The sequence below is a fragment of the Rattus norvegicus genome, chromosome 12, assembly GCF_021556685.1.
Source record: "Rattus norvegicus strain SHRSP/BbbUtx chromosome 12, alternate assembly SHRSP_T2T, whole genome shotgun sequence".
Lineage (NCBI taxonomy): Eukaryota > Metazoa > Chordata > Mammalia > Rodentia > Muridae > Rattus > Rattus norvegicus.
The window spans coordinates 32748103-32775747 of record NC_141545.1 but is presented as its reverse complement, the minus strand read 5'-3'; the positions used below and the strand labels follow the sequence as shown (position 1 = coordinate 32775747).

At 47.0% G+C, this 27645-nt stretch overlaps 1 protein-coding gene and 1 long non-coding RNA gene across 2 annotated transcripts in view; one reads left to right on the top strand and one right to left on the bottom strand.

Annotated features, from left to right (window-relative positions):
• The window catches only part of Galnt17 (polypeptide N-acetylgalactosaminyltransferase 17), a 450487-nt gene that overhangs the window by 16146 nt on the left and 406696 nt on the right, over positions 1 to 27645 (bottom strand). Inside the window, 3 exon segments of the mRNA NM_001025112.2 lie at positions 6374 to 6469; positions 11744 to 11881; positions 18219 to 18404. Of these exon segments, the coding sequence (NP_001020283.1) occupies positions 6374 to 6469; positions 11744 to 11881; positions 18219 to 18404 (420 nt within the window).
• LOC148002297 (uncharacterized) lies at positions 51 to 22865 on the top strand. Its single transcript, XR_015634313.1, has 4 exons — positions 51 to 155; positions 1434 to 1548; positions 17652 to 17760; positions 22605 to 22865. It is a non-coding gene; the product is annotated as an uncharacterized LOC148002297 (long non-coding RNA).

Below are 27645 nucleotides of genomic sequence, written 5' to 3'. Positions count from 1 at the left end.
GGCACAATGCATCATAATGACAAGGTGTTTATGGGATACGTCACTTCAAAGATGAAGCCATGGGAGAGGGAGTCCAAGATCAGATTACATTTAATCAGGGGACAAAAACCAATTCTCATGTGCTGGGTCTGATGATAGATTAACAGAGGAGGAAGGTGAGCGTCTCAGAAGAGAAGGGAGAGTGAGAGCTATACACACCAACAGTGAGGACAGGCAAAGGGGACAGTGGTCCTGAGCATGGTGAATTTCTATCGTCAACTCAGTTGGACTAAGAGATGCTTAAGGGGCTGGCAAGAGGGCTCAGCTGGTGAAGGTGTTTGCTGCCAAGTCTTGGGACTTGAGTTCGATTCCTGTAGGTTGTGACCCTGACCCCTGTGTACGAACATTTGCACACACACAGGGAAACACACACATAGTGTAAACATAAATAAGTCAGTAAGTAAGTAAGTGGGGCATTGATGAGGCATACTTTTCGGTGTGTTTGTAAGTGTGTTCCCAGGAAAGATTAACTGAGAAGGGGGAATTCTCCATGGATGTGGGTAGCAATAACCTATAGGCTGGAGTCCCAGAGTGCATAAAAGAGGGAAAAAGATAGTCAGGCTTGGGCAGATGGTTCTCTTAGCAAACAGTTTGCCTTGCAAGCATGAGGATTTTGATCCCCAGAAACTGGTAAGAAGTCTGTAATCCTCGTGGTGGCAGGATGGAGATTGAAGACAGATGGACAGATGGATCCCTGGGCTAGACAGGCAGACTAGTCTACTGGGTGACCCAGACTAGTCTACTCGGTGACCCAGACTAGTCTCTGCTTGGTGACCCAGACTAGTCTACTTGGTGACACAAACTAGTCTCTACTTGGTGACCCAGACTAGTCTCTGCTTGGTGACACAGACTAGTCTCTGCTTGGTGACCCAGACTAGTCTCTACTTGGTGATCCAGACTAGTCTCTGCTTGGTGATCCAGACTAGTCTCTGCTTGGTGATCCAGACTAGTCTCTACTTGGTAACCTAGACTAGTCTCTACTTGGTGACACAGACTAGTCTGTACTTGGTGACACAGACTAGTCTTTACTTGGTGACACAGACTAGTCTTTACTTGGTGACCCAGACTAGTCTTTACTTGGTGACCCAGACTAGTCTCTACTTGGTGACCCAGACTAGTCTTTACTTGGTGACCCAGACTAGTCTTTACTTGGTGACCTAGACTAGCCTACTTGGTGATCCTGAGTAGTTTACTTGGTGAGCTCCGGGTTAGTGAGAGACTTCCTCTAATAAACATAATGCCAAGTCCTTGAAGAGGGACACCTACCGCTGCCCTTGGTCCTCCACACACATACACATATGTGCATGGATGCAAATTCCTACAATCCTTGAAAAAAATAAGGGATGGAGAGAGAGAACCAGCTGAGCACTGGTATTTCCCCTTCCTTTTTCCAGACTCACAAAGATGTAGGCAAACACTCCCACATTCCTGCTGCCACAAACCACATCCCTCTCTGCCACCATGCTGTCTTCTTCCTGATGGATGGTACCCTTGAACTGAGAGCCAAAGGTAATCCTTCCTCCCTCAAAATGTTTGAAGATACTTTACCATAAGGACAGGACAAAGAACTAAAACATCATCTGATCAGAGCCCGCCCTCTCCCCTCCCCCAGAACAGAGCCCGACACCTTGCAAGTGGGAACGGAATGTTTTCTCTTTCACACACAACTTGCTTTCAGAATGCTGGCCCCTTTCATCAGTGGGCTGTGGTTAATGGAGGGACTCACAGTTGGTCAAAATGCTGAGAATAAGTATAGAGACATCTATATCGACCTCCCTCGCACTGGAGTGGAGGAGGCAGGAAGAACGTGACAGAGGATGGGGAGGGTGCTGAGAAACCCTGTCTTCTAGTCACGATGGGGCTGTTGTCCTCGTGAACTCAACAGCAGTTCCAGTTGGCTATGGAAGATCCAGCCAGTTTAAACGTCCATTGTGGATGGACGTGCCATCCCCGTGTAGCCTGCTGTGATGTTTTCTGTGTTGACACATTGCAGATGCAGCGGAGAATTTCATAAACATCCTGGTCAAGCTTTGGAGGAATGTGAGAGAGCAGCCTGGATGCCACAGGACAGTGAGGAACTGAGGCGAGGTTTTAGGACGTCCCTAGGGTCCTGGGAGGGGTTAGTGTGACCTCTCTCAGGCAGTCAGAAACTCTGGCTGGGGAAGACAGACTGCTAGGGCTGGAATAAACTGAGGCAGGGATGCTCCAGTTGCTCTGCTGTGCAAGCAGGGGGCCTTGAATTTGAATCCCGGAACCCACATTAGAAAAAAATCTTACTGTTAAGTAAAGTGACTCACTATGTATATATACATATAGGTATACGTATAGGTATAGGAATGGTATAGGTATGGTGTATAGGCATATGTATAGGTATGGTATAGGTATGGTATAGATATGGTGTAGGTATGGTATAGGTATAGGTATGGTGTAGGTATGGTATAGGTATAGGTCTGGTATAGGTATGGTGTAGGTATGGTATAGGTATAGGTATGGTATAGGTATGGTATAGGTTTGTATAGGTATGGTATAGGTATAGGTATGGTATAGGCATAGGAATGGTATAGGTATGGTGTAGGTATTGATATGGTATAGGTATGGTGATGGTGTAGGTATGCTGTAGGTATAGGTATAGGTTTGGTATAGGTATGGTATATGCATATATATATGTATATATATGTGTGTGTGTATATATATATATATATATATATATATATGTATGTATGCATGTATATCTCCAATTATGATAGTGGGGAGGTGGAGACTGAAGGATCCCCAGGTCTCAATATCCGGGCCACCTGTATGACCAGCCTGGACACTAGCCCAGTCCCGGCATAAGGGTAGGCTCTGTGGGCCACTGCTGTGACTGGAATCTGAGCGCTCTCCCACATACTCGGTCCCCAGTACCCACATCAGGCAGCTCACAAGCACCTGTAACTTCAGGTCCAAGGGATCTGGTGCCCTCCTCTGTCCTCTGGGGGCCTTTGCATGCATAATCAGTCACTCACACGTGCATGAGTGTGCACGTGTGCACACACACACATAATTTTTTTTTAAAACGAAATCTTAAAAACAAAAACTTTAGGCTCAAGGAAAAACGTGGATCTTTGTCTAATTCAAATTATTAATCGCACATAAGCAGAACTGTTAATGAACTTGTAGCAGACACTTTAGCGCAAGCAGGCACTCTGAGTGGCCAAGAACTACTTCTATCTTGTTGACAAACACATGCCGCAAGACAGGAAATTATCCTCCACGGCGCCAATTTTATCTCCGTTTAATTGCTGCTTGATAATAAATTACAACACAGAGTCCATTAATTAAGCGAACAATGGCCGTGGAACGCCCATCTTTCCTTTAGGGAGTAGCCTGGGTCTGGAAGCACGATTCAGCCTCTGCCCATGGTATTTACGGAGCAGTTTTAAAGGATGCCAATGTGCCTGGCGGGGCGAGGGGACCCCTCCATCGGAAGGAGCAGCGTTGGGAAGGAAAAGGGAGCTTTGATGGGGGAGCAGAGGCACAGCCTGGCTGGCGGCTGGAGAGCCTTGCCAAGCACACACTCAGAGCATGCAGTGGGGACTGGAAACAGTTAGACCCGCGTTCAATGTCGGTTCGGAGAAAGCAGTCAATGCTCTTAGGAGAATTTCACCCTCGAACGGGGGTGGGGACGACAATGAGGGGCCTGTGTGCTACTCTGCAATCGAGTAAATGGCAGGGACTTTGCGTGCACTGGCGGGACAGTGACAGATGCTCTGGTGCTATGCTGTGCTGTATCCATCAGCTTCCACCAGAAAAGGAATGTGGTACCCATCTCCTTGGCTCCTACTTAGGGAGGGAGGAAGTGTGTGGGCCTTCATTTCCACCCGGATATAGTCTTTTGTTTGTAAATATTTGTTTTATTTATTGCCTGTGGGGTGGCGGGATGTATGCACATGTGATGCGTGTTTTCCATGGATGCCAGAAGAGCGTCACGGATCCCTCGAAGCCAGAGTTGTGAGCCGCCACATGTGGATACCGAGAACCAAAGCAAAATGTGCACTTACACGGAGCCATCTCATCAGCTTCTGGTTTCGTCTGTCTGTTTGTTTGTTTTGTTAGATTGTTTATAAGTTCTTCTCATGTAGCTCACCCAGGCTGGCCTCAAACTCAAAACCCCATGTTTCCCGGCTGCTGGGATTATAGGTATACACCACCATATCTATTTAGGCCTTCTTTAAACTACTTTTAGTTACAGTTTTATTTTTTTATAGTGCTGTGTATCAAATGAAGGTCTCTGAGCATGCTAGATAAGTGTTCTACCACTGAGTGCTCTTTTCTAGGTGTGTATGTATGTGGGGTGTGTGTGTGTGCATACGTGCACACATGTATGCACCTGTGTGTATGTGTGCTTGAGTGCATGTATGCACACGTGTGTGTACATGTGTGTGTGCACATGTGAGAGGTGTGTTATGTGTGTGCATGTGTGAGCTCGTACATGCACACATGTATGCACATGTGTGTGTACATGTATGCACATGCATGTGTGTGCACATGTGAGAGAAGTATGTGTGTGTGTGTGTGTGTGTGTGTGTTGTGTGGCCATACACATGTGAGGCCAGAGGTTGTCATGCTGGTTTTTCCTCTATCATTTTCTACCTGTCTTTTGAGACAGGGTTTCTTTAAACCTAGAACTCAATGAATTCAGCAAGACTGGCTGACTAGAAAGCCCCAGGGACTGTCCTGTCCATCTCTCTAGCCCTTTTACATTGCTTCTTGTCAGGTTTTTGTCATGGCACTGAGAAAAGAAACTAATATATCAAGTTAGCATGGACTGGCTAGGTCTTCAAGAAGGGAGGTAAACGCCTCTCCAGTTTGTAACTTGCCTTTTGCGATTGCAGGCTAACAGAATATTTACTATGTCTGTAAATGCCAAGTCTGTCTAATGATGTTTGGGATATATTTCCTCCCCGTCTTAGGGAACTTCTGTTAAGCCCTTAGAACATACACGCACGAATGCACACACACATGTACTGGGTTAGTTTCATGTCAACTAGACACAAGCTAGAGTCACCAGGGAAGAAGGAGCCTCAGTTGAGGAAATGCCTCCATGAGATCCAGCTGTAAGGCATTTTCTCAATTAGTGATCAATGAGCAAGGACCCAGTCCATTGTGGGTGGTGCCATCCTTGGGCTGGTGGTCCTGGGTTCTATAAGAGAGCAGGCTGAGCAAACCACGGGAAACAAGCCAGTAAGCAGCACCCTCTATGGCCTCTGCATCAGCTCCTGCTTCCAGGTTCCTGCCCTGTGTGAGTTCCTGTCCTGACTTCTTTTGGTGATGAACAGTGCCATGGAAGCATAGGTTGAATGACGCCGTTTTGTCCTCAACTTGCTTTTTGGTTAGGGCATTCCATTGTAGCAACAGAAACCCTCAGTGAGACAACAGGTAAGAGTTCTTGCCACTCTTGCAGCAGACCCAGGTTTAATTCCAAGCACCCATGTTATGCAAGTAAAAATTGCTTGTAACCCAACTTCACGGGATTGGGTGCCCTCTTCTGGCCTCCCTGGGTACTGCATGCCCATGGTGCTCCTACCTAAACACAGACACACCCATACATATTTTTACAAAAGGGTCTCTGTTGTTTCTTCATGATTGTAGGTAGGTATTTTCGGTTAGAATGACACAATGCAGTATATCTCTGTCTGTTAGTAAATGACTCTGATGCTTAACCTAATTTTCTTTTCAATATGTAGCGTACATAGTACCCGTCTTGATATTTGTATAGATGTGACTATATTATTTACTTTTATTACTGATGTACAGAATATTTGATAAAAGCAACTGAATGAAGAAGGGAGGGGGAGGAGGGGCTGGGGGAGAGGACAGGGAAGGGGAGGGAGGAAGGACTGGTTTATTGTAGCTCAAAGTTTGAGGGCGCAGCCCATCATGATGGGGAAGGCACGGCAGCAGGGTTATGAGGTGTCTGCTCACACGGCATCCATAGTCAGGAGGCAGAGGCTGGTGCTCAGCTCACTGTCTCCTGTGTATTCAGTCCAGGACCCCAGCCCATGTGTGTGTCTTTCAAACCCAACCAATCCATTTTAGAAATTTCCTCACACACATACCCAGAGGGTTGTCTCTCTGGTAATTCCAAATCCTGTCAAGCTTTACCATCGATATTAACCCCTCGCAGTAAACTACCTTTAGTGACACAACCAGAAAACTATCTAAGCTCTACCCCCCAACAAAAAGAGAAAGGAAGGAAGGATGGATGGAAGGATTTGGAACATCAAGCAATCGAAGTTTCCAGAAGCCCCACTAGAAACTGCTTTTACTCCCTGGTGAGATAATGTGTTCCTACCTGTGGTCCCCAACCGTGGCATGGGTAGAGTATTGCTGTGTGGTTTTCCAGTGGCCCCTGGTCCAGGCAGACATCCTTGGCCTTGTTATTACGAAGCTGCAGGAAGAAATGAAACATGGCCATCAGAAACCGTCTAGGAGAGACGTAACCCCCCAGCCACCACAACACCCCTGGGCTGTGATTTTAATAGAGAGAGGTCACACAATCCTTTCTAAATAAGGATCAGTCCTTGGGTCTGTGAACCCGTAACCTGAGCATGAAGGGCAAAAGCTCTAGCATGGGTATCCTGGGTGGGAGCCCTGCTTCTGGGTGCTGGGAAGCTGGATCTCCATCCTCCACAATCTCCCGTCACTCGCATGAAAGAACATGTTAGGGGCCTGGGATGATGGCTCAGTGGTTAGGAGCATTAGCTGTTCTTACTGAGGCCCCGAGTTTGGTTCCCAGGAGTATGGCAGCTCACAACTGCTTCTAACTCCAGCCCATTCGGATCTGATACACTCTTCCGGTCTCTACCGTCAACTATACTCGTGTGCACACACCCATTCTCACACAGACAAATACACACACACACATAAATAAATAAAAAATCTTTTTTAAGGAGATAAGGGCTGGAGAGGGGAAGCATCAGCTGAGAATGCTTGTCATTCTTGCAGAGGACTCTGGGTTGGTTGCCAGCACCCACATGGCCAATAACAACCATCCAGTTCCTGGTGGGTGGAGGGGGGAGATCTGTGCTGCCCTCTTCTGGCCTCCTCAGGCACTGCATCCACATAGGACATAGGCACACATCCAAGAGAAACACCCGTACACATATACATAAATCTTTACAAAGAAGCTATCAGGGAACGTTGTTCATGTGCTGTCCGTGTATGCACAGGTGCGTATGTATGTGCACACGCCTGTGGAGGACAAAGGGTAGCATCAGGTGATGTTTATTGAGACAAGGTTTCTCACTAACCTGGAGCTCACCAAGTAGGCTGGACCATCTAAAACTAGGGATCTTCCTGTCTCAGCCTCCCTGGTGCAGCTAGGATTTGAAGTATGCCCCACCATGCCCTGTTCTTATTCTTGTTTGTTTCCATGAGTTCTGGGGACCAAACTCAGGCAATCACTTTACCAACCAGCCTTAAATTAACATTCATGGAGAGAGAGAGAGAGAGAGAGAGAGAGAGAGAGAGAGAGAGAGAGGGAGGAGAGGGGAGAGAGAGAGGAGAGAGAGAGGAGAGAGATACACGGAACACACGGATTCCCATGGATCTTGGTGGGGGTGGGATCAGGGCCAGGGCAGCTGTATAAATCACAAATGAACCCCAACACCAGTGCTGGTTTTAATTAACTCTTGGAACTTAAGATCAGTCTCTTAGATCATCCCTGGTAGAAAGCACGAAGAGCAGTAAAATAAAAAATAAATAAATTTAAAATAGTTAAAAACACACAAAAACCCCAATAGCATAGGATTAGAGCAATGTGCAACTGAATCCACAGGCCCAGGGTGGGGAGATGGCTCAGGCAAGGCACTTACTTGCCTTACAAACCTGAGGACTTGAGTTTGAACCCCAGGGTCCATGTAAAAAGCTAAACATGATGGCTTTGTGCTCGTAATCCTAGCCCTGAGGAAGCAGAGACAGGTGGATCTCTGGGGTTCACTATCCAGCCAGCCTACTTCCAGGCCAATAAGAAATATTCTCATTCTCTCATTCTGTCTGTCTGTCTGTCTGTCTGTCTGTCTGCCTGTCTCTCTCTCTCTCTCTCTCTCTCTCTCTCTCTCTCTCTCTCTCTGGTGTGTGTGTGTGTGTGTATACAGAATCTGAAGAATGACACTCCTGGCCTCCACACATGCACACATACATGAATCCAGACACTTGAATACCACACAAGTCTAAATTGCTACAAGCAATCACTTAAACGTACAACATTCACACTCAAAAGTTTGAGGCAGGAGGATTGTCACGAGTTCAAGGCCAGAACAATGACTTTCTGGACAGCTTGTCTTTACTCGGTGACACCCTGTGTCTCTGAAATAAAAAAGTAAAAATAATCTAAAAAATGATAAATGTTATTACCAAGTGGATTTGTTTGCTTTAATGAAAAGACCATCAGAATGACAACACCAGATGGTAAATTTACCAAACAGAGGAGACAGGAGGTTTTGTTCCCCTCTTTATACTCTAAACCCTTTATATATTGATTTTATTTACAAAATAAGGGCAATTTTGCTCTCTATAGATGAAGAAGTCAAACTATGATGTCTAGGTTTGACCAAGGCCAACCAAACAGCTTGGTGTATACTGCATTTGACAGGAATGGCTGCCTTTGGTGTGGTGTAGGGACAAGCTCTGCCACTATTCCCGGGAGCCCTGGCTGTGACACGGCATTAGTATTTTCTCTTACACCCTCTCTCCAGGAAGATGCTTCCTATGTAGCCCAGGCTCAAATTCTTGATCCTCCTGCCTTAGTGTCTGGAGTGGTAGGTTTACAAGCCTGTTTCATGACTGTCAACTGTAGTATTTTTTTAATAAAAAAGTCAATTTTCTTCTTTTAAAAATGTTACATTTATACAGAAAGGGGGGAGGGGGAGGGAGGGAGGGGGGGGGAAGGGGGAGGTGTGTGCATGTGTGGAGGTCAAGGGACACCTTGCCAGGATCCAATCCCACCCTGATTTTTTAAAAAATATTTCTTTTTCTTCTAATTATGAAATTATAAAGAATATCGTAAAACTGGCATCTGCGAGAAAGCTCCAGGGCCTGCAGAGGTGGCTCAGCAGTTAAGAGCACTTGGTGCTTTTACAAAAGACCTGGGCTTGATTCCTAACACCCAACCTTCTGTAACTTCAGTTCCAGGGTCTCCGACTCTCTCTGGCCTCCGAGGTCACCTCTACTCACTTGGCCACACCCATGGCACCCCAGTAATAAAGACAAATCTTTAAAAACAAAAAACTAAAACTCCACCCAAGCTGTTTATAGGTATGCCATGGGTGACTTTGCATATTCTCCTGTGACAACAGCCCAGTGTCACAGGGAAACAGAACAGCCAGCCCAGTTAATTCAGTTAATTGTCCTAACTTCTCTCTCTCCTCTCCTCTCCTCTCCTCTCCTCTCCTCTCCTCTCCTCTCCTCTCCTCTCCTCTCCTCTCCCCTTCTCTCCTCTCCTCTCCCCTCCTCTCCTCTCCCCTTCTCTCCTCTCCTCTCCTCTCCTCTCCCCTTCTCTCCTCTCCTCTCCTCTCCCCTTCCCTTCTCTCCTCTTCCCTTCTCTCCTCTCCTCTCCCCTTCTCTCCTCTCCTCTCCCCTCTCTCCTCTCCTCTTCCCTTCTCTCCTCTCTTCTCCTCTCCCCTTCTCTCCTCTCTTCTCCTCTCCCCTTCTCTCCTCTCTTCTCCTCTCCCCTTCCCTCCTCTCCTCTCTCCTCTCCTCTCCTCTCCCCTTCTCTCCTCTCCTCTCCTCTCCTCTCCCCTCCTCTCCTCTCCTCTCCTCTCCTCTCCTCTCCCCTTCTCTCCTCTCCTCTCCCCTTCTCTCCTCTCCCCTCCTCTCCTCTCCCCTTCTCTCCTCTCCCCTCCCCTTCCCTCCTCTCCTCCCTCCCCCCCTCTTTTCCTCCCCCTCCATCCCTCTTTTTTTCCTTTTTTGTTATGTTTTTCAAGGCAGGGTTTTTCTGTGTAGCCCTGGCTGTCTTAAAACTTGCTCTGTAGACCAGGCTGTCCTGGAACTCAGAGATCCGCCTGCCTCTGCCTCCTGAGATTAAAGGCATGGGCCACCACTGCCTGGCAAATGCTTTCTTTTATAAATTGCCTTGTTCAAGGTGTCTCTTCGCAGTGCTAGGAAAAATAATTAAGTCATCTGGTCCATTTTTCTTTGGGGGATTGTCTCTGTTACTTGAATCAATTATTTTATTTAAATTGAATTGTAGGGCTCACTACACATAAATTACTATTCATCCTTAAGATTTGTGATGTATAGATTTCCAGTTCGGCAGAACATTTCCACATTCAGAGTGTGGGTTATATTTCTTTGTGAGCTCTGATCAACTGTGTTTTCTCCTCTGTTTCTCCTATACAGCCTTTTCAACCTCAGAAAGCCTGTCTCCCTTTAAATATCAGATTTACCTCCAGGGCTCTATGAACTAACTACAGACGGGTGCTACAATGCCAGCTTTATGCAGTGCAGTCGGTGGGGCTTTAGGGACCCTACACTTGCTAGGCAAGCAGTGGAGACTGACAAGGGGAGACTCCTCTCCAACCGTGGTGTCCTTTACAAGCAATGCACACGATTAGAGGGGTCCCTGCTCACTTTCTGATTTCTCCTTCGCATCTGATCCTTCTTTAGTTAGTGAAGATCCGTTTATTTTAAAGAAGAAGGCAGTTAGCACACATTACCAATGGCTGCCTCACTGCCTGCTGACCCATAGACCCTACACACCATGGCTCTTTGTTTTGACCAGCACCCCCATGGGGTAGGCACTTGGATTTCTCTCAATTTTATACACTAAGAAATGGAAGCTAAGAGCCACGTGGCGGGCAACAATGGACTAGAACGAGAGTCTAGTGGATTAGTTCAAAGGACATTGTTGTTGTTGAGTTTGTTTATTGTGGCATATAGTCTTGTGTAGCTCAGGCTAGCCTTAAACTCACCATGTAGCTGAGGATGGCCCTGAACTCCTTATTCTCCCATCTCGGCCTCCTGTGCTGGGATTAAAGACATGCACCACCATGCCAGGCCATTTTAATGTTTTAGAAAGTGTGATTGCCTCACTGTAGAAAATCTGATAACTGTCTCTCTGTCTCCCGCCTCTCTGTCTCCCATCTCTAGCCTCACCCCAGCTTCTCACTCATATTCATATTCATTCATATTCTCTCTCTCTCTCTCTCTCTCTCTCTCTCTCTCTCTCTCTCTCTTTTGGAGATGAAGTCATGCTATATTATCTAAATTGTCCTGGCTCACCATGTAACCCATGAACATCCTGCCTCAGTGTCCCTATAGCTGAGATTACAGGTACGCATATCACCTAGGTCTGTACCTTTCCCTCTCCCCACCCCTCCTCTCTCTCCCTCTCCTTCCCTTTCCCCTTGCCCCTTGTGTGTGTGTGTGTGTGTGTGTGTGTGTGTGTGAATAGCTTATAGTAGGCAAGAGTTCTACCCCCATATCCTCAGCTCCCTGGTTCTTATTATGACCGGTTTCCTGCTCAGTGTCTTTACCCTTATGACCCAGAGGCCCCCAGTGTCAAAATGTCTCAAAACTGTCATTGCTTGGGCAGGTGACAAAACCACGCTCCCATCCCTGCCTTCATACCCTTGCTAGTGAGAGAACTTTGTACCTCCAAGAATCATTAAGAGGCGGACGGGGGTGGGAGGGGCTGTCGTCCCTCAAGTGTGGTCGATCTTACCTCCCCGTATGCGATGGTGTTGTTGTATCTTCTCATTTCCGGGTAAACATGGTCCAAGTACCACTGGAAGTTCTTACACTTCAAACTTTTCCTTAATGCCTTTCTTTCTGAGACGTCGCCGATATCGATGCCTGGATTCTGCAAATAGAGAGTCAAAGGGCGTTAGTGGCACCAGCCTCTGGCCAGAGCCTTGTGCAGGCGGAGTCACTTTTAGGAAGGGCATCTCGGGGACTTGGAGCCTGTGATGCTTCGGAGGTCTCCTTGCTTTTTTTGAGAAGGAGTGTTCTAGCTTCATTTCTGTTGCTGTGAGAAAACATCTTGACCAAAAGCCACTTGGAGGAGGAAAGGGTCTATCTGGTTTACTATTCCATGCTCCCGCCCACGATGGTGGGAGAGCCAAAGCAAGGACTGAAGCAGCCGGTCCCTTCACATCCACAGAGCAAAGGAAGCAAGCAAATCCATGCTGCCTGCTGCTTGCGCTCAGCTGGCTTTCTGCACTCGTACGCAGCCCATGGATTGTGCTGCCCACACCCAGGGTGGATCCTTCACCTCAACGAGCAATCAAGACAACCCCCGACAGACATACCTGCAGGCCACCGATCCCTCTTGAAGACTCTCTTCAAGAATGTGTCAACTTGACATTTAAGACCAACCATTACATAGGGTCATAGGTAGCCCAGGCTAGCCTTGAACTTGCTTTACGATTGAGGATGAATCCACCAGCTAAGCTACATCCACAGCCCAGAGTCTGTAGTGCTCATGTTAGCTTCAGCAGACTGATCTATCACTTACACGTAAGGTAGAGATTATGCTCATCCCATGCAGTGCATGTGGGGAGATCTGACAGAAGTCTCCAGACAATTCTCCATCTTTATCACCACTGGGGTTAAGGACCCCAGGCTACGAGGATGTCAACAACCTACTCTCTGGAATTCTTCTTTCCTAGTAATTACCCAAGACAATTATTGTAGGGATTATTCGGCGATGACAAGAAAATAAATGTTCCTAACCTCCTTCTGCTCATCTTTTAACTTGTGTGTGACGTCCCTCTTTGTGGGCACTCTGCGAAGCTCATTATATGCAGAGGAGAAAATAATTTTCCGTGTGATGATGTTCTGATGAATAATTCACTCTGCTTTTATTGAAATGAACCTGTAATGGGTTGCTGTGTGATGACAGGGGGAAATAAACCATCTGAAATATGAGACTTGGTCTCAGCCCCAGAGGACTGGGAGTCAAAGGACACAGGCTAGGCTGAGGAGGGAAGCCTGGCGAGACTGGAGGGTACTGAGAAGAGTTGGTTAGTCTGTTAAGATTATGTCAGTAGCCAGATAAGGTGTGTGTGTGTGTGTGTGTGTGTGTGTGTGTGTGTGTGTGTATGCATGCATGCATGCTTGTGTGCATGTGTCTGTAGCGATGTGTATATTCGTAGGTGTGTGTGGAAGTATGTGTGCATGTGTGATGTATAGGGATATGTTTGTGTGTGTGTATGCATGTATATGTGTGTGTAGGGTTGTGTATAGAAGTATGTGTGATGTGTAGGGATATGTTTATATGTGTGTGCATGTATTGTATAAAACGTGTATCTGTATGTAGATGTGTGTATGCATGTAGAGGTATGTTTGCGTATGTGTATGTATGTGTATGTGTATGTATGTGTATGTGTGTAGAGGTGTGTATGTGTGTATGTACAGATATGTGTGTATATGTATAGGTGTATATGTGTGTGGTGGTGGTAGTAACAGTGTGTGTGTGTGTGTGTGTGTGTGTGTGTGTGTGACTGGTGTACATGCATAAATGCATATGCAGGGTCAAGAGAACATTGGTTGTCTTGCTCTCTTGTTTTCAAACTTACATTTTTGTTCTTGTTTTAAGACATGATCTCTCACCATAACTGAAGCCCACTGGTTCCAGTGAAGCCAAGTGCTCCAGGATCTGTCTCTCTCCTCCTGCAATGCTGGGGTTACAGGCATGAGTGACTACAGCTGGCTTTACATAGGTACTGGGGATCTGAATGCAGGACCTCACTCCTTCACAGTAGGTGCTCTTACAAAGATGTTAAAGAAAAAAATTCTTTGAATATCATAGTTAGTAATACTTAACGGCAAGCCAGAAAACAGTATTTAACTCTTTGAAAAGCTTCGGCCTGGTTGGCTGTGGTGGTCAGTGTTTGTTAGTCCGAGAGTTGGTTGGAGACAGGACCTCAGGCTGGCCTTGATCTCACAACCCCTACTGCTTCATCTCATCCAGTGTTAGGAATGTAGGTTTCTGCCAATGTGCTTGGCCAAAAAAATGACCTTGTTTTTCTCCTTTTTAAAAAAGACAAGATCACAGGTATTTCAAGCAGGTATCAAACTGGCTGTGTAGCTAGGAGTGACCTTGAACTCCTCCCCTCTCCAGCATAGGCATTACACACTTGGCTGAAATGGTTATTTTAAAGCCTGGTAGGATGGCACTCATGATTATGGACCAGCCATTCAGAACCAGCCCCAGACCTGTGATTCAGTGTTGTCTGATCTCCCTTACCTTTGATCAATCGCGTTCCAAAAATTCTAAATGGGAAATTCCAGAAAACGTTTCATAAATTTGAAGTAAAATTTATCATAGTATCTTGTTTGGATCATCCTGCTTCATTATTAGCTGTTGGCCTCTTACTGTGAAAGCTTATAAATAAAACTTGGTCATAGTCTGTTTGTAGTGGGGAAACGTAGTGCCTACATGCTGAATGTGCTTAGGGTATCCAGTGCTTAGGCTGAGAGTGGGGCACTGACCTGTTACCCCAGCATGTGGGAAACTAAGGAAGGAGGATCATGATCTCAGGCCAGCCTGAGCTGTGGAGTGTGATCCTGTCAAAGTAGGAGGGGGAGGGAGGGGAGAAGGAGAGAAAGGAAGATAGAGGTGAGAGGGAGGAGAAGGGAGTATGGAGAAAAGGGAGAAAGGAAAGAGGGGTGAAGGGAGGGAGGGAGGGGGAGTGTTGACGGGTATTTGATCACATTGTGAATTCCAAGACTGTGAGCTAGAAAAAGCCTTGTTTTCTTGTTGTGGTGCGGCTCTGCCCTAGCAAACACCTTTAACCTAAGAGCTTTCTGTAAACAGGACTAAGTAAGGTCATCCATAGGTCAAGAGGCAGAGCAAGCAACCAGTTGACAAGAAGCAAACATAAGAAATCCTAAGGAAGACACATGAGGGTCTTTGAGTTGAAGGGTATTTAAGACAGCCTGGAATGTCAGTGGAGTAGGAAGGTCAGCTGGGTGCGTCCTCTGCCTCTCTGAGGCAGCAGGCTTTCACCACAGTGTCCGCCTCCTGAGTCTTCATTTGGTAAATTGTACATTCAATATTTTGTGTTTTAAAAACAAGAATGTCTTAGGATCTAGTATGTTTCTAGTTCAGTTCAGATTTCGGATTTGGGTCCAGGCCATCCAGGCCTCCATAGTGAGATTCTGTCCCAGTGTCTGTCTGTCTCTCTGTCTGTCTGTCTGTCTGTCTGTCTGTCGTCTGTCTGTCGTCTGTCTCTCTCTCTCTCACACACACACCTGATTTAGGAATTTTTCTGGATCATAGAATATTTGTATGACCTTCATTGGTTAAACACCCCTCATCTAAAAACCAGAAGTCTAAAACTCGCCCACGTTTTTGAGCAGTGCTCATGAAATGCTCGCTAGTATGCTCAGGTCCCGTGTATGATTTCCAGTCCCTGTAAAACCTCCTTCACAGTGGTCCCATGGCTGAGCAGGGATTGTAATGGAGACTGCACTGGGCAAGAGTGACTAGCACTTAGTTCTTGTGACTCAAAGAGTGACAGCTAATGATGGTCTAACTGACAGCATCTAGAATCGAACTACTGGGATTCTAGAATGGATTCATTGAAGAAGGAAGACACACCCTGAATGTGGGTAGCACCATCCCATGGACTGGGGTCCTGGACTGAATACACAGGAGACAGTGAGCAGAGGACCAGCATCCGCCTCTCTGCTTCCTGACTGTGGATCAAGCGTGACCAGCCGCCCTGGGCTTCTGCCAACATGCCTTCCCCATTTGGATGGACCAGATCCTCAAACTCAGAGCCACAATAAACTATTCTTCCCATAAGTTGTTTTTGCTGGGGTTTTTATTCCAGAATAGGAACAGGAACTGTCACGACAGAGAAAACCATCATTCTAGATTCTTCTCTATAGAACATGGATTACTATGACACAGTATCACTAGGGTTTTAAGTTCACATCCCTGCCCTGATGATTTGAGTACATATCCTTTATGTAAGACGAAATGACTTACTTCTAGTTAGTGTGTGTGTGTGTGTGTGTGTGTGTGTGTGTGTGATGCACATGAGTGCAATGCCCATAGTGGCCGCAAGAGGGCAGCAGATTCCCCTGGAGCTGCAGTTAGAGGTGATTATGAGCTGCCTGAAATGAACACTGGGGACTGGACTCTGGTCCTCTCCACGAGCAGCAAGCGCTCTTAACCACTGAGCCACCTCTCCAACCCTTAGTTGACATTTGTGTAAGACCCTAAGGGAGACCCATTAACCTCCCAAAGTACCAGGCTTTTCATCTGTAAAATGCACATCATAGTAGGCCCCTAACAGGCCAGCCTTTATTGAGTATTCATTGTGGGATGGACTCTATCTTATACCTCATTTGTTCATCACTGGAGCCCTTTGGGGTAAGTATGAACAATTAATGTTCTACAGATGAGAAAATCTTGGCAAACTGCCCATTTGTCATGAGATTAAATGAGCTACTATAAAAAAAGAAAATTTTCAAGAATCTGGGGTGTGCTAAGTGCTCATCAAAGGCTATCCAACTTGATGTAAAGATATGTGGAAGCTTGCTGCCCAGCTCAATGACCCCCGGTCCATCCTCAGGACCAGAATGGTGAAGGAGAGAACAACTTGCACAAGTTGTCCACTGGCCTGCACATGGTGCCCACTGTAGCATCACCTCCCCTACGTAAACTAAGTGAATGAATGTAAATTAAACATGCGTAAAGGAATACTGCGTCTGGTAACTCTACACTGCTAAAGGAGGCAGAAGCACTTCTTTAGGCTGTATTTCAGAAATTGTAATGAGGCACAGGCAAACCTGGTCTCACAACTGTATCACTTCAGCTACTTGCGAGGCTGAAGTAGGAATGTCACAAGTTCAAGGGTTAGCCTGGCCCATGAGAGTGAATTCAAAGCCAGGCTGGGCAATTTAGTGAGACCTTGTCTCAAAATGAAAAGAAAAAACTGTGGTTGAAGGCGTGGCTCAGTGGTAGAGCCCCTGCCTAGAATCCCCCAGTGAGGGGCTGGGGGCATGGCTCAGTGGTAGAGTCCCTGCCTAGAATCCCCCAGTGAGGGGCTGGGGGTGTGACTCAGTGGTAGAGTCCTTGCCTAGAATCCCCCAGGAAGGGGCTGGGGGCGTGGCTCAGTGGTGGAGCACCTGCCTAGAATCCCCCAGTGAGGGGCTGGGGGCGTGGCTCAGTGGTAGAGCCCCTGCCTAGAATCCCCCAGTTAGGGCTGGGGGCGTGGCTCAGTGGTAGAGCCCCTGCCTAGAATCCCCCAGTGAGGGGCTAGGGGCGTGGCTCAGTGGTAGAGCCCCTGCCTAGAATCCCCCAGTTAGGGCTGGGGGTGTGGCTCAGTGGTAGAGCCCCTGCCTAGAATCCCCCAGTGAGGGGCTGGGGGTGTGGCTCAGTGGTAGAGCCCCTGCCTAGAATCCCCCAGTGAGGGGGTGGGGGTGTGGCTCAGTGGTAGAGACCCTGCCTAGAATCCCCAATGAGGGGCTGCTTTCCTGGTGTACACAAACACCTAGATTCAACCCTGGGTACTGGGGAGAAAGCCGTAACAACAGTGACACAGTTTCTACACTTTTCTCCTTTACCCCCTCAAACCTTGCACGAATTTAACCGTATTTCTGCTGTTTTGATGCAGCCTCCTGAACAGAGAAAAGAGGACCTGCCATCGCCCCCATTTTCCTGCTCGATATCTGAAAGCACAGCAAAGTGTTCAGAAGAGAATTCATCAATACCAAGAGACAGAGGTGAGATGCAGATCAAGTTGGGCACAGCCAAAGGGTTCCTGCTGGGAGCCTGGAGTATCCAGAGATTCTCCTGGTGCCCCCAGCAGCACGCATGAGGGAGAGAAGGAAACAAGCATCGCAGCCTTCACACAACCGCCAGTCATGACTTCTCACTGGCCCCTGCGTCCCCACGGGGTCAGAGGGGCGCACAGCAAGAGCAGAAGGCGGCAGCGTTACTCAAACCTGGACGAGGACACAGCGCATGCCCAGAGTGTGAGAAGATTTAGATTAACACAGCAGCAGGATCTGCGGATCTTTCTGAGTGGATCGATGCCCTTTGGCTGTGTTTGCCCCAGTAAGAGGATCTCAGATGTCTGTGAGACTTAGCAAGAGAAAAGCCATTGGCTTTTTAAAGGTTTCTGTGGCCTGCGAGAGAGCCTAACTTATTGTTGTAGGATGATAAAGCTGCCCGTTCCTACCTCCAGAGGCAGATTCCACGCTATGTACACATGTGACTTGTAGTCATCCATCCAGACCTCGGCTACTCGGAGTGCGTTCCTCTTGGTATAGAAGCCGATGTTGCTGTTATACGGTTTCTTCTTCCGCTCAATGTGGGCCACCCTTGAACACGGAAGGACCTCCATGCTGCCGCCACAGAGCCATACCTGGAGGCACGGAGACTTGATCAGTATGGCAGAGGATACCCCAGAGGCCTTTGCCCTTCCCACAAGCCCCAAAGCAGTGATCGAACTGAGATAGCATCATGAGTCCCAGTTTCCTTTCTGTTGCTGTGATGAAGCACCCTGACCAAAAGCAATTTAAGGGAGTAAAATGTACATCTGTCTTACACTTCCAGGTCACGACCCATCACTTAGAAAAGTCAGGGTAGGAACTCTAGCAAGAACTTGAAAGCAGGAAACACAGAGGAACACTGCTTACTGGTATACTCCTAAGGTCATGCTTTCTTAAATAATCCAAGACAACCTGAGTAGGGAATGATACCACCTACAGTGGGTTGGGTGTTCCTATATTATTAACTAACCATCACGACAACTTCCCCACCCAGTTATGTCTGTAGGCCAATCCCATCTAGGCTAGAAGCTGTATCAAATTTATCGTTGAGAATGATTACCATTTTAAATGGCTCTAGAATCATCTAGAAGACAAACCTGTTGGGCACGTTTATAAAGGAGTTTCTAGACTGGGTTCACTGAGGAAGGAAGATTTGCCCTGAATGTGTGTAGCATCGTTGCATAAGTTGGAGAAAATGCCTAAGGATCAGCATTCATCTGCTTCCTGACTGTGTATACAATGTGACCAGATGCCTCACTCTCCTGCTGCCTGCCTTCCCCACCATGATAGAATGTACCCTTGAACTTGGAGCCACAATAAATTCTCCCTTCCTGAAGTTCCTTTTCCCAGGTATTTAGTCACAGTAATGAAAAGGTAACTAATACACCTCACGACGCCTGGCTTATCCAATTTCCACTTCGGCTACTTGACTTTTTATTATTAGCGGAGGCCTCTGGGAGAACCTGGCTGTGGTTCCTCTGATATAATCTATCTCATTTTTCCTCCTTTTATTTTCAGGATGTGCTGTTGCTTGTGTGCTTTTTTTTTTTTTTTCTGGCCTCGGTGGGCACCTGCACATACACGACATTTACTCGTACATACACATAAATAAAAACAGTTTAAAATATGTGTTTTTTAAAAAAAATTGGTGAACTTAAGGGCTGGGTTTGGTTGTAGAGTCAGTAAAGCATTTGTGTGAGAACGAATGCCTGAGAACGAAGGCCTAGAGGATATCCAGGCCTGGTAGCTTGTGCTGATAATCCTAGCTTTGGGGAGGTGGAGGTAAAAGTATTCCTGGTGCTCACTGGCCAGCCAACCACTGCTTTGGTGCCTGAGGGAGGGGCAATAGCCTCCTAGGTGAGCTCTGGGCCAGTGAGAGACTGTCTCCAAAAGGAGATGGACAAAGGCTGAAGAATGACACCTGATGTTGTCCTCTGGCCTCCTCATGCATATATGCACACACATGCACATAAGCACATGCACATGTGCTCTCTCTCTCTCTCACACACACACACACACACACACACACACATACACACACTCTCTCTCTCTTAGGAAAAGGTGACTGTGTGGGTGTATGTATTGGGGGGATCCATATTCCTGGAATTAAAGAACCATGAAGGATCTCAGTTGGGAGGTGCACCTCATCTTTGTGGGGGTCACAGTTAGGACCTGGGGCCCCGAGCGTGCTAAGTGAGCACACGTGCAACCTGGGTGACACTCTCGGTGTTTGTGAGGCACACAAGATGTCTTTACGGCAATGTTCTGAGACTTCGAGGACAGCGGGCAGTCACCCCAACTTCTCCTCCAGGACCCTCGTTCCCTCCACCTACCCTAAAGAGGGCCCCTCTCTCCGGTTGTTGAGGTATCAGGTTCCAAAGAACTTGGAAGCCCAACCCAGGGGCCTTTCTCCTCCTTCCCTTAAGGGTTTGCATTTCTGCAGTCTCAGCAGTGGCTTTTCCAAGCATCTTCTGTGTCCCTGATTAAGTCACTCTGAGGTCTATTGAAGTTCGTTTCCGTGTTGCTTGGGCAACGGTGAGCCGGGCCTAGTGGCACAGTTGTCATCCTAGCTACTTGTGCGATGGAGGCAGAGGGACCACAGCCAAGTTCATACCCTGCTTCCGTGTGAACTTAGTGAGTCTGCCCCCAAATAAAAAGTAACAAGAGAACTGGGACGTAGTTTAGTACTGGAGCACTTGCCTACAGTCTCTCAGCGTTGGAGTGTGGCTCAGTGGTAAAGCACCTTTACGGTGTACAGGAGGTCCTGGCTTCTTCCTCCAGTCCTGGGCAAAACCAAACCAAAACAAAAGCCCAACAACACCAAAACAACCTAATAACACTAGTGCGTCTCCCAATGCAGAACTCACATAAAATAGTCCCATTGGGTCTTCTAAATCTAGGTAAATTTTAGCTTTATTTTGGAAAATATATCTGGCTAAGAAAATATTTTAATTTGTTCCTCCTATTCTTCTTTGGAACTCCCTGGAAACACTTGTCCCCTGCAGGTACACTCATCACCACCACCCAGGGGTCACTGGTCCTTTCCTTGGTATTTTGTGCCAGGCTGGGGAGATGAGCTGTCTCCCCTTACCCTGGGGGATTTTAAACACATCTTCTCTCCCACAATCAGATGGATGCTTCATGGCTTTCCTCCTAAATTCCTTTTACAAAAACTCAATTTCAGTCCTCGGCTTTATTTATTACAGTTTCTCAGAAACAGGATTTACGAATGCAGATCTCGAGACATATCTCAATTTAACTACCACAGTGGCGAGAACCCCTAAACACCTAGATTCTACTGCTGGTTGGGTCGATGCAAGCCATTTCTCTTAGCACAGGCTGAGGAATTAAAATGAGCCTCTTGGCAAGTGACGTGTGACCCCGAGGAGGAATGAAAGGCATTATTGAAAGCAGCCTGATTCATCGAGCAGAGTCAGGGAATTGAAGAGATTATTTTTCCCCCCCCGATTGTTGTTGCTTCTGTATTTAAAAGACAAACCATATCAGAGGGAGGCGAATCACGCTGGGCTGAACACATCAGCTTAAAATCCATGACAGCTGTACTGCCCAATGGAATAGCATGCTACTGTCATAAATGGTCAAGCTCCTGTGTGAGGAAAACCATCCCATGCAATCTTTTAAGTGCGCTTTGCTCTGTCTTCCAACATCCTGCCATCTTTCCTCTTTCTTCAAATCCCTTTATTTTTCAGCATATGAAGCTGTAGGCATAGATTAGAAGCCCTTCCCCACCTGGGCTACACAGGACAGAGCATATTGAGAGAAGCCCATGAGAGAGGCATTTGATAGAAACAAGTCACGAGCCTCCCATTTTGCTGGCCACCTTCTTCTTCAAGAGTACAATCACTTCAGAAACCTCATAATTGTATGCATGTGTATGTGTCTGTGCTTACACAAGCCCCACAGTGCCCGTGGAGGTCAGAGGACAATGTGGGTGGGCCCACGTTGGGGAAGGGAGAAACCTGGAGGATTTTTTCCTTCTACCATGTGAGTTCCAGAGACCAATCTCAAGCCCTTAGGCTTGGAGCCAAGTGTCCTTACAATCAGAAGCATCTCACTGGCCTGGGTTCCCTTTTACAATAAGTCATCGTTCTTTCTACTTTTGACCATATGCTCCTACTACAACATTTTCATTCCAGGACACAGAAAACTAAAAAACATCATTGGGTGCCACTCAGGACTCGGATCCACACTGTGATGGTTAGTCGCCTTGATTTCCATCCTCACGGGACGCGGAATCACGTGGGAGACACGCCTCCTGACGCGCCTATGACGTATCATCTAAATCAGTGGTTCTCAGTCTGTGGGGCGCGACTCCATTGGAGGGTCGGACAACCCTTTCACAGGGGTAGGATATCAGATATCCTGCCTGCCAGACACTTACACTACAATTCATAACAGTACTGACATTATAGTTATGAATAAAGATACTGTTATGGTTGGGGGGTCACAACGTGAGGGACTGTATTAAAGGGTCGAAGCATTAGGAAGGTTGAGAAGCAACTGGTATAGATTAAGGTTAGCCGTTGAGAATGTTTGTAGGGCATTGTCCTGGTTGGCTTTAGTGATGTGTGAAGACCCGTGTTGACTGTGGGCGGGATCATTCCCTAGCCAGGGAAGAGTTAAAAGAAGAAAAATTGAGCAGGATACAGACATTCATTGCTCTCTTCTTCCGGACTGCAACTGCGACATGATTTGCAACTTTGATTCCCCTGCTCTGATGAGATGCATCTCAAGTTATAAAAAAAAGTTTAATTTTTTATGTGTCCCTGTAGGTTGCGCAGAGGCCAGAAGATGACGTCATCTCACCTGGAGCCAGAGTTACAGTTGGTTCAAGCCATCTAGCATGGGTGCGAGGAAATAAACAAAGCCCTTCTGCAAGAGAAGTATATGCTCTCAACCGCTGGGCCATCGCTCCACCCCGTGTGCAGGTCATTTTGTTACAGCAGCAGAAGCTTAACTAAGACTTACATACGAAACAGAACCGTCCTTCCTTCCCTACAGCAGCTCCAACTAAAAAGACATTAAGCCTCCTATTGCTTTGTGTTCCCAGAACCGTCCCTGATGCCCTCAACTTTATAATTTGCCTTGACTATTGGGCCCAACACCGTAGACATGTGTATGAGGACCAGCTTTCTGATCTGGTCCTCCGCTGGGGATAGAGAGATAATGCAGACACAGAGGAGCCCGCTGGCTGAGTTCACAACTTTCACTGGTGCCTCAGTGCTGAGCATGCGAATGGATATCAGGGAAGGGCCGAGAGCAGCCCGTGCACCTTCACATGGAAGTTTCCAGAAGGCAGGTAGGGGATAACATTGTATTCACTTTCCTACCTAGACATATTCCTCATCCTGCTGCCACCATTTAGTATGCGTTTTGTTGAGGATTAGAATGCAGCTGTTAGAGTGTAATTATAGGTAATCTATGCTTAGCCACCAGAGGAGACTGAATTATATTTAATTCTGTCTTCAGCACCAAAGGCCATAGCCTTTGGAAGGAAGGAAGCTGGTGTTTACAGTTTTTAAAGATTGATCTCTTACTATTTTTTTAAGAGAGAGAGAGAGAGAGAGAGAGAGAGAGAGAGAGAGAGAGAGAGAGAGAGAGAGAGAGAGAGCAGTGTCCACAGCAACCAGTAGAGATTGTCAGGACTCCTGGGCCTGCAGTTATATGTGACCGGGAGCTGCCCAACATGGGAGTTAGGAACAGAACTTGGGTCCTCTGTAAGAGCATTGTGTGATTCTATTTTCATTTCCTTTTTTTAAAGATTTACTTATTTATTATATATAAGTACACTGTAGCTGTCTTCAGATACACCAGAAGAGGGCATCAGACCCCATTACAGATGGTTGTGAGCCACCATGTGGTTGCTGGGAATTGAACTCAGGACCTCTGGAAGAGCAGTCAGTGCTCTTAACCACTGAGCCATCTCTCCAGCCCGATTCCATCTCACAGAGGGTGAAATGGTTCATCTTCATTATCAACCTGGACAATTGGAGATGGGCTTCTGGGTGTGTCTGTGAGGGTGTTTCCAGAGAGGTTTAACAGAAGAGGGAAGGCCCACCCTGAATTTGGGTGATGTCTTCTCATGGGCTGGAGTCCTGGACTGAATAGAAAGGAGGCAGTGAGCTGAGAGCACCAGCATCCGTCTCTCTCTGCTTCCTGACTGTGGATGCAACTTGGTCAGTTGCTCCTGCTCCTGCTACTATGCCTTCCTCACCACAGTGGACTGTATCCCCTCAAACCAAGAGCCAACACCAGTTCAGGCTCCCAGAGGCTTGGATTCTTGGAGCTGTTCTGTGATCTCAGTCAATGTGTGTCTAGCTAGTGACATCACACCCACCTGCTGGTGAGTTCCACCAGTTGACGTCATAAGTCGTTGGGACTCTGTTTTTCTTCAATTCCAATCTATTTTTTTTTATATTTTAGTTTAACATTCCAACCGCGATTTCCCCCACCTCCTCCCCTCCCTGTCTCTCCTGTCTTTAGGACTCTTTTTTTTTTTTTTTTTTTTTTGGTTCTTTTTTTCGGAGCTGGGGACCGAACTCAGGGCCTTGCGCTTCCTAGGCAAGTGCTCTACCACTGAGCTAAATCCCCAACCCCTTGTCTTTAGGACTCTTATGTAGACATTCTGTAAGAAGGTAGATCGCTCCTACACTGAGACAATGGTAAAACTCAGTCCCTTTATTTAATAGAAACATTGTTTTGGGTCCCTGGTTTTAGTTGCACTTCTGTTGCTGTGAGAAAATGCTCTGCCGAAAAGCAACATAGGGAGAAAGGGTTGATTTTGGTGTATGGTTCCCCAAGGCACAACCCATCCTTCCAGGGAAGTCAAGGGAAGAACTCAGGAGAGCCTTACATCACATCCACAGTCAAGAGCAGAGAGACGTGATTGCACACACGCAACCTTGCATGCTATCAGCTTGATCTCTTCACTCACATATGGTCCATGAGTGCATATGCAGGTCAGAAAATAGCCTCCTGCAATGGGGCTGGCTTCTTGCATTAATTAACTGTCAAGTCAAATCTACCCCACACATGCCCACGGTCTACCCTGGTCTAGAAAATCTCACCAGGTGATTCTCGACCATGTCAAGCAGACAGTTGAAACTAACCATCCCAGCCTTCTCTTTTTTTTTTTTTTTTTTTTTTTTGGTTCCTTTTTTTCGGAGCTGGGGACCGAACCCAGGGCCTTGCACTTCCTAGGCAAGCGCTCTACAACTGAGCTAAATCCCCAACCCCCCCATCCCAACCTTCTCTGATGATCTTTTCTCCCATCGATGAACCCGTCTATGGCAATATCTATGAGAATGGATACCTTCTACTAGTGACAGGCAGCGTCTGCTTCCCGCTAGTGATGACAACCCCTGTGTAGGCTCCACCGTCTCCTGGGCATCCCACTTCTAGACTCCCCTCTGGCCAACTTGTCTATAAGGTTCTGACTTTTTTTATACCACCCATCTTTTGTGGCTACAAAGCCAATGTACCTTCTCCATCCCATCTCCCACTGCATGGGAAAACCTGGAAGCTACCCATGAAAAGAGAGAGGCCATGATGTGGAAGGAGTTGAGACCTTGTAACGATCTCTTGGAAGGTTCCCTGTCAGCATCTACCATGAATTTGTTTTTTGTGCCTATGTGGTGTATATATGTCTCTATGTGTGTGTATATATGCATGTATATATGCATGTATGTTTGTGTGTGAATGTGGAAGCCACAGGTCCAACCTGGCATCTTTCTTGATCACATCCCACTTTATTTATTTTTGAGATAAATGAACCCTCTGCTCATTTGTTTAGCTAGACCGGTTGGCCAATGAGTTCTAAAGATTTGTCTGCGCAGTTCTCCCCAACCCAATCATCCTATCTCTGGGGTTTATAACCACATACTGCCCAGCTCAGATTCTTTTGAATGGGTTCTTGGGGATCCAAACTCTGGTTCTCTTAGTCACAAGACAAGCACTTTAATCACTAAGCCATTTTCCATGACCTCCATGAATTTAAGTACTGGGGCACCAAAGGCAGGCCCTTGTAAGTGCCAGGCAATGGCTCGTCCACTACAGTCCCAGCCTCACTGTGGATTTTTAATTTATTATTCTTTTTATTCAAGAGGAGAAAGGTGCCCATATGGAGGCCACAGTACAACCTATGAGAGTCAGTTTTCTCTAATATGTGGGTCCCAGGGATTGAACTCAGATCATCAGGTTTGGAAGCAAGTCCCTTTACCCCCACCCCCAAGCCATAGTCCAGCTCAGATTTATCCCCCCCCCCAATAAACCAGAGATTTGAAATTCAGCATGTCTCAGGGACCTAAGTTATCTGCCCCAGGCACTCTGCAGTCCTTACTTTGAACTGCAAGCTGTTGAATTTTGAGAAGCCCAGGCTTGTAAAGGACTCAGTATCCAGCTGTAAACAGCTGCTGTGAGCTCCCAGCAATTTCATCTATTTCTCTCCCAGAGAACAATCCACTCCCCGTTGTCCAACGAAGCAGGATCCTGCCCTGGGATATGGCACACGTCCCTGACCTGCCCCATCCCAGCCACTTCTTGGCTCCCACTTGAGGGCCAGTTTCACATCAGGGAAGTCTGTCAGAACAGGCAGCTTGTGGCAGAGCTGATAAAGAGGACATGGTCTTTTGAAATTTTAAACAGTTCTTTCTGGGTGTTGTTTTGTTCTGGCTTGCCTAACACCGTGTCCTGTGTATCTCCTAGGACCTGGGGTCTGAAATGTCATCTCTTGCCTGCTGGCAGCCGCTGCTGCCAAGGGCTGGCAGCCTGGCTCCCGCAGTGTCTGAGAGGCGGATGGGGCAGGTGCGCCGTCCACTCGGAGGCAGCTCCTTGACAATGAGAGGCAGCTCGATCAGAACGGCAAGCTTTGCTCCTCAGCTCAGAGCACACCCAGGGAGGGCGCTGCATTATCTTCAGTGCATGGCTTTTTTCACGGGTCAAAATGCCAAACATGCTTGCTTGGGCTTCGATAATATTTTACATGGATTTAAATGAGTGCACGCATTTATGTGTGCGTGTACCCCATCGTAGTCATGTAGAAGTCAGGAGGCAATTTTTGAGAGCTAGTTCTCTCCTTCTACTGTGTGAGCCCTTGGGTTCTAATTCAAGTCCTTGAGCTTGGCACCTAATACCTTTACCTACTGAGCTATTGAGCTGGCCCCTAAAATTTTGTTATTGAAATGGGGTTGTTAATTTAGGCGATTAAAGCTATTCAGACCTTCCTGGTGGCATAGAGCCCATTCCTAACTACTCATATCAATGTTCTGAGTTCCTGAATGAAAGGCGCATGCACAAACACACACACACACACACACACACACACACACACACACACACACACACACAGGGCCTTCTATTTTAATGTGCCTTTAAAAACTTAATGCCTGGGCCACTCCCAAACACCCATGTGGCTAACACACTCTCTCCTCCGATATTCCTGAATTATTACTAAATCTTATATTTCATCTTGGCCACTCCAGACCCAATCAGGGGTCCCTTAAAGGGGCTAGAGAGGTGGGTTAGCAATTAAGAGGCCAAGAATATTTGCTGTTCCTCCAGAGGACATAAGCTCTGTTCCCAGCACCCACATCAGGCAACTCAGAAATGACGGGGATTCAACCTCAGGTCCTCTTTCCCGTCTCTTAGATGTTTGGTATGCTCTGTCTTCTTATGCTTCTCAGGCCTGATCTTTCTACCTGCTTGACTTGATGGTTCTAACTCCTTCTTCTCAGTCCCCTTGCCCATAAATCCAAAAGTCCCCCCTCTGCCTCTCTGCCCAGCCGTTAGCCATTGGCAACTTTATTCACCAATTGA